The 14,930-nt window shown below is 36.0% G+C and overlaps 1 protein-coding gene across 11 annotated transcripts in view; it reads left to right on the forward strand.

Annotated features, from left to right (window-relative positions):
• The first annotated feature begins 2,414 nt into the window (after positions 1-2,414).
• LOC138696273 (glycerol kinase 3-like) overlaps positions 2,415-14,930 on the forward strand; it is a 39,805-nt gene continuing 27,289 nt past the window's right edge. For 2 of the 11 annotated variants that reach the window (XR_011331309.1, XM_069820990.1), the window contains exons 1-3: positions 2,430-2,843; positions 3,162-3,245; positions 6,399-6,657. Coding sequence is in view for 10 of the 11 variants with exons in the window: in XM_069820990.1 (XP_069677091.1) it covers positions 2,817-2,843; positions 3,162-3,245; positions 6,399-6,657 (370 nt within the window). In the remaining variant the exon portion in view is untranslated. The other 9 variants (XM_069820994.1, XM_069820993.1, XM_069820997.1 and 6 more) reach the window with 9 other exon arrangements.

The following is a 14,930-nucleotide window of genomic DNA, read 5'->3' on the forward strand; positions in this document are numbered from 1 at the left end:
ACTGCAGCTTCAAAAGACGAGAGGCTTGGGGTAGGATCACTGACGTTGAGATATGGCCAAGAGCAGGTAGTGAGATTTCTAACTGCTCATGCGCGGCCATCTCATGCACTGCCAGTGGGATCCTTACCGGGATTTACTTTATGCGAGTAAACGGAATTTGTCCTTCCAATTCTGTTTATGAACTTTGTGTATATTTACATATGAATATGCAAATGTGTCACATAAATGTTGCATTCCTGCTTGTAAAGGCTATTATTTAACTGGTTCGAAAGTCAGTGTATTTTTATCTCCTAAGGATGAAGATTAGGGAACGCCGGAAATGTATCACGGCGATGCATCGGGATAATTTTGTCAGTCAGTGTACAGCAAAGACGTTATAGTATACCGTGCGTTTTTTTTTAAAGCAAGACGTAAAGCCACAGTCTACTATATACAGTCGCGAAGCTTGAGGTGTTTTTATGCAAATCTCGTGATAAAGCGCTCCAAGCGGTTAGCAACTAGAAACAATAGACTGTCCATGGTCGACTTAGGACTGTGTCGTATTTCTATCGAGTGCTAGCTCGTTGCGTATTTCACATTGATGTTTGTGAAATGTTCGTTATTGGTTATAATGAAAATGTTAATGGCTAGAATATAATATTTGGAATAATAATATGGGACAATGAGGAGACGTTTGTAGTGTTGTAAATTGTAGCAACAGTTAGAGAAAGAGGCCAGAGTTATCCTTTTTCCGATTTCCGAAAGATTCAGAAAGGTTCCTGGGTTTCCACAAGAATGCTGTGCAGAAACAAAACTGTTAATTTGAAGTTCTTTGTGACTGCTAGAATACATTATATCTTTAAATTTCATAATGAAATGTTTCAGTTTAACCGAAAGGACATTAGATACCGATCAAAGTTCTGTCACTTAGGCTGCTAAATTTCCAGAGAAATAAAGGTTAGGTCTACTTTTTTTTTCAGAGGATATATTTTTATGTGTTATTTTACTAAATACGTAGAAAAATTAAGTTTGTTTTAATGAACTTTACAGATCACGTTTTATTTTCAATTCTCGTGGGATTATTATTGCTTAGGCCTAATTTTTTCTTCAAAGGATATATTTTTAATGATAGCTGTTAATTTTGTTGTTATTTTTATTTGTTGCTTTAACTAGAGACATAGAAAAAGTCTGTTACAATAAAATGTATTGATCACGTTTTATTTCCAATTCTGGTGTGATTATTATTGCTTAACCTCATCCCATTTTGTTAACTACATAAACCTACACTACAAGTACCGGTACACGTAAGTTACTCCATTAATTCATATTTCCATTATTATTATTATAGTTGTAAAGAGAAATGCAAATTAATATTTATTGGTTTCAATTCATAGTTAATTATCGCTATAATCTTGAATGAGTGAAGCTATTATAATAAATTTCAGTTCGTTTTGCACAAACAAAAATTATATTAACTTATTTCTTGCAGGTATCTTCGAGTTTATGGTGGAATTTAATATACTCCATTAAAATAATAAATTAACTTTATGCATTTAATATTTCAATAATGGAAGGAAAGTGATAATTTTTCCAAAAGAACACGACAACGAAAATGTAACATATTTTGTCGGCTGCTAGGAGAGAGATCTGCGATGATGGGGCGATAGTAGCGATCCTAGTGGTGGGCAACTACCCCTGTTTGCATTTTTACTACATATTGAGCTTCGCGACTGTATATAGTAGACTGTGGTAAAGCGCTGCAGCAAGACCGTTCTTTTATTACATTAGCTTCACCGTCGCTGCAGCAGCGCTGTAGCAAGCGTGCAGCAAATCAAAACTTCGCTTTACGAGTTTGCTGCACGATCCATCATGGCGGAATGTGTGTTTTGGTCTACTACAACGTCTTTGGTCTTTTGCAACGTTTATTATTGTCAAAATCGTCTAGTAATAATAATTCCATGTCATTATAATGGAAGTCGAAACTATTTAACATGTTCGGTTCTTTTAGAGTTAAATTTATTACGGCAGAAATAGAAGCTAATTGTCCACCATTTTGCAGTCAGTTGACCTACTTACGTTTTTTTTTCGACCCTCATTTTGCTGCAGCAAAGGCATGAAGCGCTTTACTGAAGCGCTTAAAAAAAACGCACGGATACGCGTACAGTAGAGCCACAGTCTAATAGATACAGTCACGCAACTCATACGTATAAAATATGCCAACATTTGACAGCTGGCGCGACAGTAGCCCTCTAGCGGCAGGCAAGTTAAAAGTGTGCACACGACATATGATAAGACTGTGGTAGAGCATCGATTATCCGAATACCGATCAACCGAAACATCGGTTAACCGAAAGCGTTCCAGTCGGCAAATTCAAATTTGCGCGCGCGCAATGTAGAAGTTCCGCTAGCGCTGTTTGCGAGATTTGTTGACTAGAAGATGATTTGGTACTAGAGATTACAGAGTAGTTTAAATTTGTAAGATTAAGGAAGGAAGTCTTGACAATGTAGAATGGATGGTAGAGATGTGAAGAGAGTTAGTTTAAGATTGTTCTAAATGGGTAGAGTAATAGCTATGTATGTTTTCTTTACAATACTTACATTTGCATGTGTGCTAATGCCTCTAAATCGACAATGAAGAAAGGTTATGTGTGTTGTAGCCGGTGAAGGTGTGGGAGGGGTCAATAGGTCCTTATCGTGCCGTTACGTATTTTGTGAGTTAATCCACTTGCACTTCAAATACTTTACATTATCGGCGAAGAAGATAACATTAACATTTGTGGTGTTCAGGTATGGATCACCGTGATTCCTTGGGGTGTTACTATTTCATATAGGTTTCATATGTTCTATGACATCTCAGGAATAATAGTGAGTAAGCATATTCAGATATTAATTGATTAGTCTATGTTTTAACAGAGGTAGGAATTTTCACGTAGACTTTGAGAACTGTAAGGAATTATACAATTAAAACATATTTTTACATTTTTGTGGAAGACAGCATTCTTGAGGTGCTGTATGCTGCAGTAGCCTATATTGTTCGATAAAAATGTACCCTCAAAGAAACAGGTAATTGGTACCTCATTGTTAACATTTCTATAAAATGCTCCCAATGATTGCAAGTGTGAATATAAGCACGAAGTGCTAAAGACATGTTTTAACATTCCTTGCCATATATTTGCGTTTTAGCGAGAAATGACTGAAGATAGACGAAGTATGTTCGGTCCTCTTGTCGGATCTATCGATGAGGGCACCAGCAGCGCCCGTTTTTTGGTGAGTCACATTTGGCGAAATATCTATGTGATGCAGAAAGATCTCATTTAGCCTACAGCACATTGTAACGAATTTGAAGCATGTTACTTGTGTGTTCACATACCTTCCGAATACTGACGTGGTATATGTTTGTGTAATTGGATACTATTGTTTCCCGTAGCACCTAGCTGTTGAACCTCTGGGTTGGAAAACAATTTTACTTCGTAGACCCTATCAAATCGTCACCTGAATGCAAGAACTAGGTAACTCAATTTTGAGATATTGTCTATTTACTTATTTATTGCACTAAGGAATTTTTTTTACCTATATTTTACATTGGAAAATAGATGTCGCTGTTATCGTTCGTTCAATTACCTAGTTCTTGCATTACATTCTGTGCGATTTTTGCTATGTCATGACATAACTAAAAAAAAAAAAAAAACGCAAATTTGGAGTTAAGCCTCGTTCACACTTTTCAAGTAACTTGAATTCAAGTCTCTTGAAAGACGAACTTGCTATGTTTCAAGTTGACTTGAAATCAATTAACGGCTTGAATTCAAGTTTCAAGTGAAGTTGGATCCCTTTCTACTTTTTACTTGACTTGAAAGGACACTTGAAAAGTGTGATCGTCACTTGAGAACTTGAATTCAAGGAGAAAAGCGCGGGAATTCAAATTAATAACTGTTTTAAGAGCATTAAATTAACAGCTGATTGTTTTTCTGTTCTACTGGGAATGTAAAAATAATAGGAAACAGTAATAAGTGAAATAATGACCAAGTATTTGAGAGTTCTTGAAGTTGTATAAAATTCACAAAGGCCTGCGGATTATAGAAACTGCAAAGTTTCGTAATAAAAATGCAAAGGAAGCTGCCAAGGAAGGAACAGTTCATTGTAGAACTGAACAGCAGAGATTTTAACGTGGATACACGAGATAGCCTATGAAAGGCAATAATAAAAACCATTAAACTGTAGATAGAGAAGTGAGGAAGATAAGAGAGATTAAGAAAAGAAGAGCGTTGCTTGAAGGGATGACATTTATTGCCGAAACTGGCATGGTGCAGTGTGGTTGATAGATTTTTTTTTTGGAAACTCTAACAGCTTCAAGATAATCATTTTCAAGTATGTTAAATCAGACTTGCTAATATTTTATTACATTTGCGATAAGAATTATCAAATCTGATTGAAGATTTCACTTATTCTATTTGTAATGGTCAATGGTCGTGTATTTCTCTTACTAAGCTAATTCCTAACCCATACTGAACAACCCGTCTTCCATTTCTTCAATATATTTATCATTTCCCTGGCACGGAGGTTTGCTACTACAGAAATTCCTAATTGCACAACATCCATCGACGCCATTTTATCCTACTTCAAAACAAAATAACTTGAATATGTCTGAACTGAGACTTGAATTCAGGTTACTTGAAATCATGTGACTTGAATTCAAGTTACTTGAAAAGTGTGAACGAGGCTTTAGGTACCGGTACCTAGTTCTTGCATTCAGGTGACGAAATGATTGTCATAGAACACGCGACACGATTATAATAATAGCATAGAATATATAAGTCTGGTTCGACAAAACAACATTTCAAAAACCCCCGATTTTTGCCACAAAAATTAAAACATTTAGAAAAAAATGGACGGAAAGCGTTAAAATTTCGAAAGTGTTCAAGAAAAAATATGAAAACTTTCAATTTTCGCAATTAAATTCAAAATACAAAAAATTCACAAGAGAAAAGAAAAAAAAAAACTTTAAATGTAGACAATTTCAAAACTACCGTAAAGTGGGGTGACTTTGAATGCTGAGGTGACTTTGAACAGTAATTTAGCGCCTTTCTAAATTAAATCCTGTACCCAATTTCGAAAAACTGTTTTAAGTTGTCAATAAATTAGTTCAGTTTTTTCGCAATTGGGTACAGCATTTAATTTAGAAAGGCGCTAAATTACTGTTCAAAGTCACCCCACTTTACGGTACATTTAAATTTATAATAACGACGAATTTAACATTCCTGAGCTAATATTATAATATAACCTAACCTAAATCAACGACGAAACAGTTCAGTAAGTAACTATGATCACTTACCTTACATTAATGAAAAGGTCGATACAATTCTCGCACTTTTATGAAAAAATAATGCAGATTTTCAATCTGCCTTCAAACTTGAGTCAGAATTTTCACATACTTATCACACAAAACACCATGACCAAACAAAATCCACACAACTCTTCTTCATCCTTACATAACCATATAAATTTCATAGCACGTATACCGCAACTTCTGCACAAACCACCATCATGAGACGTAGAACTACACGCACTTTCTATCACCAGAACTAATGTCAAAGTCACAGAGACAAAATTAAAACAATCGAATATGGAATTAATGTGATGTCATCAAATATAGACATATTATGTCCGGCTCGAGACAGGATCTTGTGCGGAATTGTTAATAAAAACCTAAACTAACCAAACCTAACCTTCGTATATGCAAAATTTGTAACCAGAGCACGAAGGAAACTACTTGATTTGATCTGGAATGTGTACACGAAAATAAATTCACGTAAAAGTTACGCCACACTGCCACTCCATGACAGATCAGCGCATATATCACAGCAAAATGATTTCTGTCCTGTTACAAACATCAAACATAAAATGTATGACCACGACTTCCATTCGGCTGATATCCGTAAGTACATAAACATAATAAAATCAAAACTACAGTTGTTTTCCGCTCACTTTTTCTGAGTGTTTTCACTTTACGAATAATAATGAAAAGTTTTAAAACATTAATTTCATAAAGACCAAAACCAGCACTTATAGATAATTACTCTTCAATAATTGCTGCTAATAGGTTACCATATTTTATAGTAGAAATAACGTTTCTGATAGCTCGCTAGCTGCATGGCTTGTAGGTTGTTGGAAAGAGCTAATCACTGTTTTAGACGCCCTCTGCTCTCTTCACCCAAACTTGTGGGCAATGTTGCCAGATTATCGAACGTATTGCACATGACTAACTGGCTGTTCCTTGTAGTAACAGTATGTTGGCAATGTTACTATGACAGCAGATCCATTAGCCACATGGCTAGCAAACTGTCAGAAGTCGAAAGAAATGTTAATTCTACTATACAACAGTGTATGACTCTTCCAGATATGTAATCATGTCTCTTACTACAGGTTTTTGCAGCAGAAACATCAGAGCTACTGACATATCACCAGATTGAAATCCCACAAATGTGTCCCCGAGAAGGGTGGGTGGAGCAGGACCCCAGACAAATACTGAAGGCTGTGAAGGATTGCATGGAGACAACAGTGGACAACTTGCACAAATTAGACATTGATCCTATGGACATTGTGGCAATTGGCATAACCAATCAGCGGGAGACTGTTGTTGTCTGGGATAGATTTACAGGAGAGCCTTTGTATAATGCAATAGGTAACTGTTGTGATGTTCAAATAGCATTATGACACAGAATACAGTGCCTAGATATTTATAGGAGATTAATTCGTAGAGGTTTCAATTAGCCACATTTTCAAAGCTTACATGCTTAAAAAATTTTTTCCCATACTGTGCACAAAGAAAAAAAATACATTCTGAGACTTCAGTCAAAATGTATGTTTGCAGCATTCCTGAAGGTGAAGAATTGATTTTTGATATCTGACTATCTCTCTCTGTCTGTGTGTGTGCGTGCCTGCGTGTGTGCATGGGAGGGAGGGATATATATATATATATATATATGAGTTCGTGTTGGTTCATATTTATTACTTGCAAATATCATTTCAGCTATGACTGTACTGTATATAAAAAGCAAGCATTTTTACTCTCAAGTAACTTATTTATTTTGTTTCTGATTTTTATGTATAAATGTTGATTTTGGTTATTGACCATGGACTTTCAGACAGCAAAAAGTGTATAGTATAGGACTGAGCTCACCAGTTCACCAGCCCTGGAATGAGGGGAATATAAGAGACATCTGGGAGTGGGGAAGTAGTGAGGACAGATCAGAGATGGTCAGGAGGGACAATGTAATTCCTGCAGTGTGTGTAATATCATGAATGAAAACGTCATCTTGATTTTGGACATGGTAATATTTCTAATATTGTTACATGCAAACTTGTATGTCATGGACTTGATAGAAATCGAACTTCAGGAAATGTACAGATATATCTGAAGCAGTATTGCAATTAAGATTTATATCGTATCATAAATTTTCGTCATGTAGCGGTCCTGATTTGTGTTCTGATCAGGCCTGGGATTTTTTTTTTTTTTTTATTATTATTGAAAAAAATCTTTAGTGACTCTTGTGGTAGACAAGTGTGTAGTTAGGATTTCCTCTGAGTTCTCCCATTATCCCATGTTAGGTATCAACATTCATGCCATATCATTCTCCGATTGACAGCTGGTGTAGAGACGAATGGGATTGCCTGCTTGAAACCTGGAAACTTGGTGAACTATAGTGTAATCAGCTGATAAGCTGGTGAGTGTTGGAATGCAGTATAAAAGTTCTCTTAGAGAGAAATCGTGCTAGGATTCGTCCTTCTGCTTCAGGAGAACTAATATTATAACATAACTCACCACTGAGTCCTTGCACATGCTATCGCTAATCATCATTACAGCATCAAAGGTCATCATCATTAACAATCATGGTTAGTTCCCATGTGGCCCGTTCCACTTCCAAATTACATTAATTTATTGTGGTATCTGTATCATTGTTTAAATTTTACTATTATTGGGCATTCCAACTCTGCGTTTTTCAACCTTTTTCAGCATATGGCACATTAAGGTTATACTGTAATTTAAAATCCTGTGGCACACTCATATAATCTAAACCAGTGGTTCCTAACTAGGGTGCAGTTTTTTTCATAAAAACAAATAAAGTGCGATATTTTTTAAGGTTGGTCTATAGTGACTCTTGTGGCAGAAAAGGTCAAAGTTGGGGTCTTTCTCGGGATTCTTCCATTTCTCCTTATTACGCATCTTCATTATTCCATCATCATTCCATAACATTCCCTGAATGCCGGCTGCCCTAGGAACAGGTGGGTTTGCCTGCTAGGAACTTTGGTCCAAGCAAACCTTAGTGTGGTCAGCTGGTGTGGATTTGGAAATTTGAATAGTTTGAAGATCAACACATTTGATCTAATAAGGTCGCAATGATATGTTGTAGTGCCCTCGTCCTTAAATTCAAATTCAATTCAAGATTGGTATGATAACTTGAACTTTACTGATCTGGCAACCCTGGCTGCATGTGAGTGATTCTCTTCTCTGTTGATTTCTTACCTACACTGTGTTTACTGAATGTTGACTTGTGCTGGTTTTGTTGAAAGTTGACTCTTGTGGGTTCACTTTTTTTATTTTTCCAATTTTGCAACAATATCCTTTACTAATTTCATTTTCTCACTGCACACCAACGGATCATTTACAACACACTACTTTGCTGTGGCTCACAGGTTGAAAGTCACTGTTCTAACTCATCTTTGGATGCCCTATGCTTCTGTTCCCCTGAGAGGTATATTTTTGTATTGTTTTAGAGTGTCTGTTATTTTCCATTTTTGATATACATGTTCTTTCCATTTATTCCCATAATTTTCAGTGATTTCAGTAATGCAGTATGTCGCAAAACAAACAATACTGAAATTATTGCTCATCTGCTGTCCATGTTTCCCTAGCAACCGCGTATTTATTTTATATGATAGTTTTGGGATTAGTGCTGCAATTATGGTTCTCACAACAGAGGAGAAGATGTTTATCATCGAACATTATTTCTGGTCATATGAAGTGAGGCATCAGAGTATGTTTGTAATTTCAGTACTCTGAAAATCAAGATAATTAAGTCATTATAACATGCAGCTCGGCCCATTCTGACATCTTACTCCGTATGACTGGAAATAATGTTCCATGATAAATATCTTCTCTGTTGTGAGAACCATAATTGTAGAAATGAACACAACACTGAATTCACAATATGTCAAACTCACTGCCTGCTGGATCGCATCCTATAGCTGCGTAAACTGCCTGCTCAATCAAAGTTATTTTGCCGCTAGGTGGCAGGCAGTACCCACCACTATTAACATTATCAGTATAATATGCAAAGTCACTACCTGCCACCTAGTGGCTACTCGCGCATAACCATTCATTGGGCAGGTAGTGTAAACAGCCATAGGGTGCAGTGGCAGCTCCTGCATATTTCTTAAGAGGAGGAAAGAAGTTAACAGCACAAAAAGACACCTTCTTGAATGAAACATGCTACAAATTAGCCTACATTCATACATGTAAGACCAGGTAGTGTTGGGGTTGGCCTTCCCTTTTGTATAGCAATAATCTGTTCTTGTAAGCTGAGTTTCCTAAATTGTCCCAAATATAACATGTTTTCACTTCCATTAATTGTTTAATAATTGCACAAATTAACAATTACAAGGAAATTCACAACCTTGCAGCATTTTTCGCTCACACTACAGCATCACATGTGTTGGAAGAGACTAACCTTAACCGTTTTACGAAATCAGATTGGGAAATAATCTATTAGGAAAGTGAGAACACTGCACCCACCCACGTGGTCTGTGTTGCCACATGTACAGTTACCCTTAAAAGGAATGAGACGACTCTTGATCGTCGGAAGTAAAGTTGTACAGCGCGGTTCACTCGATATCGACGTAACAATAAATACCATGACATAAACAACAAGAATTGTTTCAAGGACCACAACAAGGACAAGGACCAGAATAAGAATCACGAAGAAGATAGCCATTTAAGGCCACGATTTCACAACATTGCTCGAGTCACAAATTAGCATTGCTTCTCTGTACCGAATGGCAAATGCCTGCTGTGGGATATACATTCTGGACTGCTGCTGTCACTGTCTTGTCTCAGTAGCTCATATAGTAGCGTGTCGGTTCCACTGTATAACCGAAACGTCTTGTGTTCGATCCCAGGTAAAACTTTTTTTATTGAGGTGTAATTAATTTCTTCAGAGTTCCTCGACTGTCTAATTTGTCGAAAAATATGGAATAATTTATGCCCAATTTCTGGGTCTTACAAGTGGGCTGAACCTTGTCAAAAAAATCTTACTTGGAAGTTAAAAGTATTCTTCCTCAAACAATAATCATAAGAAACAAAAAGAGACCTGTTAACTTAAAATCTTGTCCACATGCCATCAGATTCTATTACAGCTCTAAGTCAATCCGGCATGGATGTCACGAGATTGTGGAATAGGTTCTGATCCCCGGCGAGATCTTCCCAGGTGTCAACAACGTGATTTCACAATTCGTCTCGCTTTCGAGGGCGTCGGTGGGCATAGGTGGCTATTCTGTAGTGACATAAACATAGATTATTTCTCGGAACTTTTCCGTAAAAGTAAATTAAATTCACTCCTTAAAACTGACAACCTTAGTCGTAGCGTAATTTTTCCACCAGCATACAAGCTGAAGTAGCACAGTCATTGATAAAATTTTTGTACACAGAATTAGACTGAATTTCTATTTGACAGAATCTATAATTAATGGCTTGTCTGAACATGATAAACAAATCCTAAGTGTTTCCAATGTCACTGAACAATTTCAAAATATTAATTTAAAAACTAAAAAGGGTCGTAAATGCTGTATCTAGTGATTATTTACATTTATGTCTACAAAATGAATCTTTGAAAAACGTATATGATACTGGTACTACTGATATTAAGAGTAAATGTATTGTATCTTTCACTTAATTTCAGAATCACTTCAGTGGATGTTCTCCACTCAATGTTGTGAAAAAATTCAAAAGTAAAAAAAATTTAGATAACGCAGGGACTTAAAAATCTCATGTATTAAAAAGAAGAATCTCTATGTAATGAGCTGCAATGTAATGATCCTCATGTTCTTAAATACTACAAGAAATACAGTGTAATTTATCAAAAATTATGAAAGAGGGAAATAGAATACATTTGAATAGAAAAGTACAAAATTCAGATAATGCAATTAAAACTATTCGGAATGTTATTAAAGTTAAACTTGTAGATATTCTAAGAAAGAAAATATTTTTTCATTAAAACAAGTGATTATAAAGTAGGGGATTCCAAATCTATTGCAAATTCTTTTAACGTCTTATAGTATATGGTACAGAAATATTATTGACAACTTAAACATTAAAGATTTTGCAAAAGATACTACAATTGGTTACTTAACAGTTGCATTTAATAATTAGTATTAATATATGTAATTAGTCAATAACTGCAACATTGCTTTTTCATTCAATCATAACATGAATAAAATTGAATGCACATTAAATTAAACACTATTGGAAACACGTAGATAAAATAGTTAAAATCAACTGAAGGGGTGAGAATGAAATAATCCAAAGCCACACTTTTAACAAAAAGTGTTTTGTGCGAGTGCATTTCTTACACATATGGGAAAGCTACTAATAAAATATTGTAATAATTACTCAGCAAATGACATAGCCTAAGTACTCTAAACCTTTGTAAAAGTTTGTCTGTGTGGCTTAAGAATATTTTTTAATTTCATTTTAATTGTTAGTTTTTAATATGTATGCATTTACATTGTATATGTGTGTGTATATATAAATGCATTCACTAGATTAACGTTTATAATATTATAACTTGTAATTTTGTATTGTCTGTGATCATTAACACTTAATCTCAGGACTTTGTAAAACTCTATTTCAACGTTACTTAGCTATTTGAACATTATTTAGACAAAAAAAATCGTTGATGTAGACTGAGAATCGAACTCGCTCTCTTCTACACAACAGGCAGAAGTCTTAGCGTCTGAGCTGTTGAAACGACACGAAAGCTTTCCGTTCTGTGCGGAGTGTCGATCTAGTCATGAAGGTCCATTGTCGATTTAACTACATGATTTGCGTATATATTTATATTTTATTTACGTAATATTATCATATTTTTTGCAGTATTTGAAGTGAATTTCGGAACGATGGTAGTAACAAACCAAATAGCCTGCATTTAAGTAACTTAGTATTCGTTATCTTGTGTATCAGTGCTCTGGTCTCCGATCATGCGCAGTGTCTTACATCTGAGACTTTAGAATATTCAATCGTCTCATCCTTTTCCAGGCAAACTGTACATTTTACAAGTTCAATATCAAATGCTTTTGAAAAATGTCAGTTCTTGTAAAATAATGCTACCATTATTGTTCAAAGCTGCTGGTAGTCGATTAATTTGTTTATGTTAAAAATAATGTAGTTTGAAGTACTTTCAATTTCAAATATATTTGTACAAAAACTGACAACTTGGCTGTCGCCCTGTCTAGTAGACAATGAATGGAAGTGAATTTCAGGGGCCAAAAAGATCTGCAATAATAACGTAGAACTACTTCCTCTTTGTTTTACATAAACCCGACTTTAACTTTCAAATATCTCGAAAGTTTCAAACCATGAAGAATAGCCTATATAAATTGCAATGAATAATATAGCCTGTTTTTATTTATAATTTAAAAAAAGTTTATATGATGTCTTTCATAGCTTTGCATTAAAACTGTTTTTATTGTGTCTCCTTCTAGATGTGTTATAGTCTGGTTGAAAGCAACATCACATGATTGCTGCACGTCAGTCGGTTTCTGTCTGCTACACTATTTTCCTCCCATGTGCTGATTCAGAGGAGGATCTCCTCCCTAACCGTTCATTCACTTGGTTTAAAACTCTGCTTCTTTCTCTGGCCACTAGTGCGCTGTTGTCTGTGTGTGTTAACTGCAGTAAAGGAGGAAAGGATTGACTTTCCTCCACACAAACAATCTCGCATCTTTCTCACAGGTTTCTAGCAGCACATGAGTGTGCATTGTTTAAAACTCGATCAACCGAGGTTTTCTGATAGCTGTGAACTTAAAAATTATCGAATCTTCCTCGAATTTCAAGGCACATATTTTATTTTATATTTACTTTCAAAAGAAAAAAATGTGAGGAGGACGTTCCTCCCTTCCCTCCCCCGAGGAATCGCCACTGATAGGGTGTGATCCAGCAGGTAGTGGTCAAACTATTATAGTATATGCAATAAATAAATAAATACTTTGTTGCTAGGGAAACGTAGACAGCAGATGAACAATAATTTTAATGTCGTTTGTTTTGCCACATACCCTACTATTTATATCTAATTCTCTACATATACTATTATTGCTTTTTTCGGTTAGCATCAAAAGAGTCAGCTCAACAAGAGAACTGGCCACCGGTGTAGCTCAGTCGACTGAGGCGCTTGCCTCTGACCCGGAGTTGTGCTCGGGCTGGGTTCGATTCCAGCTTGGGCTGATTACCTGGTTGGGTTTTCCGAGGTTTTCCCCAACTGTAAGGCAAATGTCAGGTAATCTATGGCAATTCCTAGGCCTCGTCTTGCCAAATAACATCTCACTATCACAAATCCCATTGACACTAAATAACCTAGTAGTTGGTACAGCGACGTTACATAACCAACTTAAAAAAAAAAGAGAGAGAGAGAAGTAACATTTATCCAATTATCTTGTTTTGGTTAGCACTCCAGCCAGGCATCTTTCTGAATGTAAACCAATTAAGAGGGCCACAGAGGGTGCCAGTAACAGATTTCAGTTTGCTACATCATGTACTGATTCAAATAAGAAATATGTCTTATAAATTGTGATAGACTTGAATTGTGTTGGCTGGCTTTTTGAGGAACAGATCTGAGATGCATTCATTACATAGGCTCACATTGGCCCATTGTGCGTCCTATTTGCGAATATTGTTCCTGTCCAACAAGTGATCTGAATGGCAATCATAAATCCAATGCCGACAGGTAGATCATCCTGTCTTAGGCCAGACAGAGCCAGGTGCAATTCCTAGACGAATAAATGATAAACCCCAAGACCTAGAACTCAAAATTCTTAAATTCCATATAAGTACAGAAACTCATACTACCCCAAAGAGAGCCACCGGCGTATCTCAGTCAGCTGAAGTGCTTTCCTGTCAATCTGGAGTTGCACTCTGGCTTGGGTTCGATTCCTGCTTGGACTGAATACTGGTTGGGTTTTTCCCAGCCGTAAGGCGAATGTCAGGTAATCTATGACGAATCCTCGGCCTCCTCTCGCCGAATACCATCTTTCTATAATCAATCCCATTGATGCCAAATAGCCTACTATTTGATACAGCATCGTTAAATAACCAAGTAAAAAAACTACCCCAAAGTCTTCATTCCAATCTGCATTTAACTATTGCAGGTGATGGTGGGAAATGAAGTGTGTTTGTTGGTGGAATGAAAGAGTTATTTAGGAGTACCCTGAGAAAAATTCTCTACAATGCCTGCTTTGTCCACTACAATAAAATTACATCACGATCAAGCTGGGCACCAAACCAGCATGTGGTAGTGCTGAGCTACTGACACAGCTTGAATTTTATTTCATATTGTATTGTAGCAGCAGTGCTGTATATTAATATGGGTTCTTCAAAAAAGAAGGGAACAATTCATTCAGGAAGACAAGGATTAATAAATAATTATATAAAAAAAATTAGGACTGGGAAACAGATCTCATTCTTCCCTACATATTACACAGTTTCTTCAGATATGTTGGAGAAAACAGCAATAGAGAAAATGACAGGACAGCATCTATTGACATGGTGACAAAAGATGAATCTAACTCGGACTTTCCCTTACTTTCCCGACTTTTGTAATGTAATGATGATTCAGTGTTTTCATTTAGTTTGTAATCCCGATGTTATGAATTCAGAAGGTGAGGAATGGAGGCATGATTTCAAAAAAG

The sequence above is a fragment of the Periplaneta americana genome, chromosome 3 (genome assembly GCF_040183065.1).
Source record: "Periplaneta americana isolate PAMFEO1 chromosome 3, P.americana_PAMFEO1_priV1, whole genome shotgun sequence".
In the NCBI taxonomy this organism is placed as follows: Eukaryota; Metazoa; Arthropoda; class Insecta; order Blattodea; family Blattidae; genus Periplaneta; species Periplaneta americana.